Source organism: Ornithodoros turicata, chromosome 6 (genome assembly GCF_037126465.1).
Source record: "Ornithodoros turicata isolate Travis chromosome 6, ASM3712646v1, whole genome shotgun sequence".
NCBI lineage: Eukaryota > Metazoa > Arthropoda > Arachnida > Ixodida > Argasidae > Ornithodoros > Ornithodoros turicata.
In genome coordinates, this window is record NC_088206.1 from 32089054 (window position 1) to 32092741 (window position 3688).

At 52.3% G+C, this 3688-nt stretch overlaps 2 protein-coding genes across 2 annotated transcripts; both read right to left on the minus strand.

Moving 5' to 3' along the window:
* Positions 1 to 300: 300 nt before the first annotated feature.
* LOC135398455 (uncharacterized) lies at positions 301 to 1734 on the minus strand. The gene has a single exon (XM_064629856.1). It carries the CDS (start codon positions 1732 to 1734, stop codon positions 301 to 303), a length of 1434 nt encoding a protein of 477 aa, XP_064485926.1.
* Positions 1735 to 1850: 116 nt separating this feature from the next.
* LOC135398456 (uncharacterized) lies at positions 1851 to 2555 on the minus strand. The gene has a single exon (XM_064629857.1). It carries the CDS (start codon positions 2553 to 2555, stop codon positions 1851 to 1853), a length of 705 nt encoding a protein of 234 aa, XP_064485927.1.
* Between the last annotated feature and the right edge of the window lie 1133 nt (positions 2556 to 3688).

Here is a 3688-nt window from a genome sequence, read left to right on the forward strand (position 1 = left end):
CGCTGTTATGGCAATTCTGTGCAGTCGGAACCTCAAGAGAAGCCGGAGAAGGTCAGGCACCATTTTTGGTCCCTTCTCGAGGCAGTCGTTCAGAGAAGGTGCACCGCTAGCGTGCGACGATGCATCGAAAACGACGCGCAGCTTAGTGGTGGCTGAAGACTACCGAATCACAGGTCGGTGGGGCATGTAGTACACCTGTCCTGTGTCTGCCTCATCAGACGCTGGTTTAACCTTCTCAGCGTGTCCCTCCTCTAGGTACGTCCGGATGACTTCATCGTACCTGGCGAGCATCTCTGGGTCTCACGCCAGTCTCGTGCTCATGCGCTTCATGCGTTCGAGCGCTACCCCTCTGTTGCTCGGTAAGTCTACCCTGGGTTGTTGTTTAAAGGGTAGATTCACTCGATAGCGCCCGTCCTGGAACTCGATCGAGCCTTCAAAGCGCTCCATGAGTGCTTGGTCATCTCGGTCTGGTGTCGGGTTATCAGTAATTCCAAGATGCTCCAGGTCCCAGAAACGTCGCAATGCCAACGATGTGTTGTCCTCGATTTCGACGGCAGTGCGTAGAACGCAAATCAGGGTGTCGCTCTGCTCGGATACCGAGCTCCTGGTTTTGGTGGGCCCCTGAAAAGTCCATCCCAACGAGGTGTTGATGGCAGCCATCGCACTGTTGTTTTGGTCGTGTTGCACGTTCCCTTTTACGATCTTCCAAAGCTGGTCTGAGCCGATGAGCACCGATAGTCCTGTCTCTCGAGGAACGCTTGGAAACATGACTCTGTCGGCGATGTCCATTCCGCACTCCCTCAGCTGGGCGACCAACGAACACTGGGTCGGAATCTGTGCCATGTCCCTGCAAACGAACGGAATCTCGATAGCTTCGAGTGTCACCTCCGTTTGGTCGAACTGGCTTCTCAGCTTGAGTCGCACTACATTGCGACGTTGGCTTGGCGCTGGTGCATTGTCAGCGAAGGTGCTCAGTCGCAGGTCGATTTCTCTTAACACAGGCAGTTCCAGTTTTCGAGAGACGTCCTCCCTGACAAACGTTTTTTGACTGCCACCATCGATGACGCCTCGCAAATAGGCGCAGTCCGTGTCGGTCACAGCCCAAGCACGGAATGTCTGGAGGAGCACATCACAGTCCGTGTGGCGGGTTTTTCCTTCATTCGACGCATAGAGATGGACACTTTCGACGCTGTCGTCTTTCTGTGCCGTGGACTTCCGAGAAGGGTCACACATGGACGTCGCATGACGCCCGTTACAGGTTGCACAAGTAATCCTTCGACGACAGTCCCTTGCCCTGTGGCCTCTAAGCGTGCATATAAAACACCGCATGTCGCTCGACAGCCGTTTCCTCTTCTCCTCTATGGTTAAGGATGACCGACAGTTTTCCGCAGCATGCGTCGATGACTTGCAGAAGAAACACTGTGTTGCCACCTTAGTGCTGGTGTGGAGCACAGCTGCTGCCGGGATCCTAGCCTTCGTCTTTTGTGCAGGGCGTGCGCCAGTTCCCTTTCGGGTCGTATCTCTCGCACTATCATCAGTGAAACCACACCTCTCACGGCTCTCTATTTCAACACAGAGATAATCCAGGATTTGTGTAAGCTCCACTTCCGAGTCGTCAGATCTTGCCTCAGAACCATCTGAGGATGCCGAAGAAGTCCGCGTTGCCTGCTTCGCACTTCTGTGATAGCCGACAACTATGTACGCCGGCAAGGCCTTTAGGAGCACGTCGCACATCATAGAGGAATATGTCAGAGGGCTAACCCCGAGCGCCTTCAGTCCTCGGATATTGCCCTGTACGTGGTCGTAGAGGCGTCTCAAACTCCTTACATCGTTCGATGACTTGACGGGAGTCAGCAGTCGGAGTTTAGATGCTGCTCTATTCGTTTCTTGTCACCGAACCGTTTCATCAGAATCTCAACTGCGTCGTTGTAACAGGCTTCTGCAGTTTGCAGGCCTGACACCGCCGCTGCAGCTTGTCCCGTCAACCGAGATCTGAGATAGTGGAATTTCTCTGACGGGGACAAGTTCGGGTTATCGTGAACGGCGCTGCAGTACTGCTCCCAGAACGGTTGCCAGGAAAGCAGGTCCCCATCGAACTTGTATAGGTCCAGTTTCTGGAGCTTTATACGCCCCGTGCCTGTGGATAGCGCGGCACGTATATTGCTGGTCACCATAGGAGTTGCACCGGATTCTTCACCTGCTTCAGTTACATTTTGCGCAGCAGTCGCTATATGTCCGGCATTTAGCTTGTTGATCGCACACTTCAATCGAGCAAGTGCGCTGAGAGCTTGATCTTCGTACTCCGCGATCACGGAATATTCTTCCTCTATCTCAGCGCTCGGTATTTGTGGATCTATCTCCTCATTTATCTTCTCTAACCTCTTGTTGCTGGCCGTTAATCGTTCTATCAGAACGGTCAGCTCTTCTACAGTTACGTCAGTTTTCTGAAGAGCGGAACTCACCTCGTTGATTATTTTTGTGTTCCGCCCTCGCTGTGCAGTTCGCTTCGGCTTCAGCCTTTCGATGTCCTCCATGCCTTCTGACGATGAGCTCATATCCACAGGCAGTCACCTTCACACAACACAGTTACTCAGTCCACTGAGTTCAGAGTCCGCTGAGTCGCGTAAATCCCGGGTTTCGGCACCAATAATTTGTAGAGGAATGTGAAGGAATGCTGAATGCTGTTGTAGCTGCTTAATAAAACAGTACTCTGTCTAACACTCAACATTTAATACTACCATGTAGACTCAGATACATATTGCATGGGAAAAACGAAAGAACTATAATTCGAGCGTCTGCTCGGTAGCGAGGTAGAATCGTCTCTGTCTCTATCGCCAGTCACACACAGAACACCAAATTCCCCAAAGGAAACCCGATCCGGACCTTTCTCCAAGTCACAGATGCGCGCAAACGGAGACGTGGTCCATAAACACCCCGCGCAGTAACGGTGTGGGGGGAAGAAGTGACCCCCTGCTGGCGGAACCACTGCCCTGTGTGTCTGGAGTTTGTCTCTCTCGGTTCGGATCTTCAACACACATGTTATGTAAGACTTTGCGGTCTCAAAACTGTTTATTCCTGTTCCATTCGATTCTCAATCTCTCTTCCTCCTCCTCTTCCCCGCCCTGCCGGCGCCGCTCACTTACAATTCTCCCCCAGTTGAGCTTCATCTCTCCTGAGATGGTAAGGGATGACATTACTTGCTGCCGCACATTCAGAATGTCCAGACGGCGCTACATATACAATGTTTTTGAGGACGTCGTTTTTGTGAGCTGTTTTCTGGACGATGTAGGGGCCGTGGATACTGCGAGCCGTACCAGGGATACCTTTGCGTACCATGACCAGGTCTCCTACTCGTACCACAGGGATCTTGTTCGAGTGGCGCTTATCGTAGGACCTCTTCATTGACTGTCTGTAGCTTAGTTCTTCAGTAGGAGTAGTGCGTCTCTCATGCAGCTGTACACCGTCCTGGATATGAAGTTGCTTGTCTGCAGGCAGTACTGTTTGCTCACCGGAAGCTGCGAAGTGGGGTGAGCATCCAAGTGCTGCTGTTTCCGATCTATTGTGGTGGTGAACGGCTGCTTCAAGACAACATTTCCAGCCTCCTGGGAAGTCAGGGTACAACGTGATGTACTGTTTGATATCCCGGATTGCGCGTTCGGCAAGACCGTTTCCCGCAGGGTGGTATGGC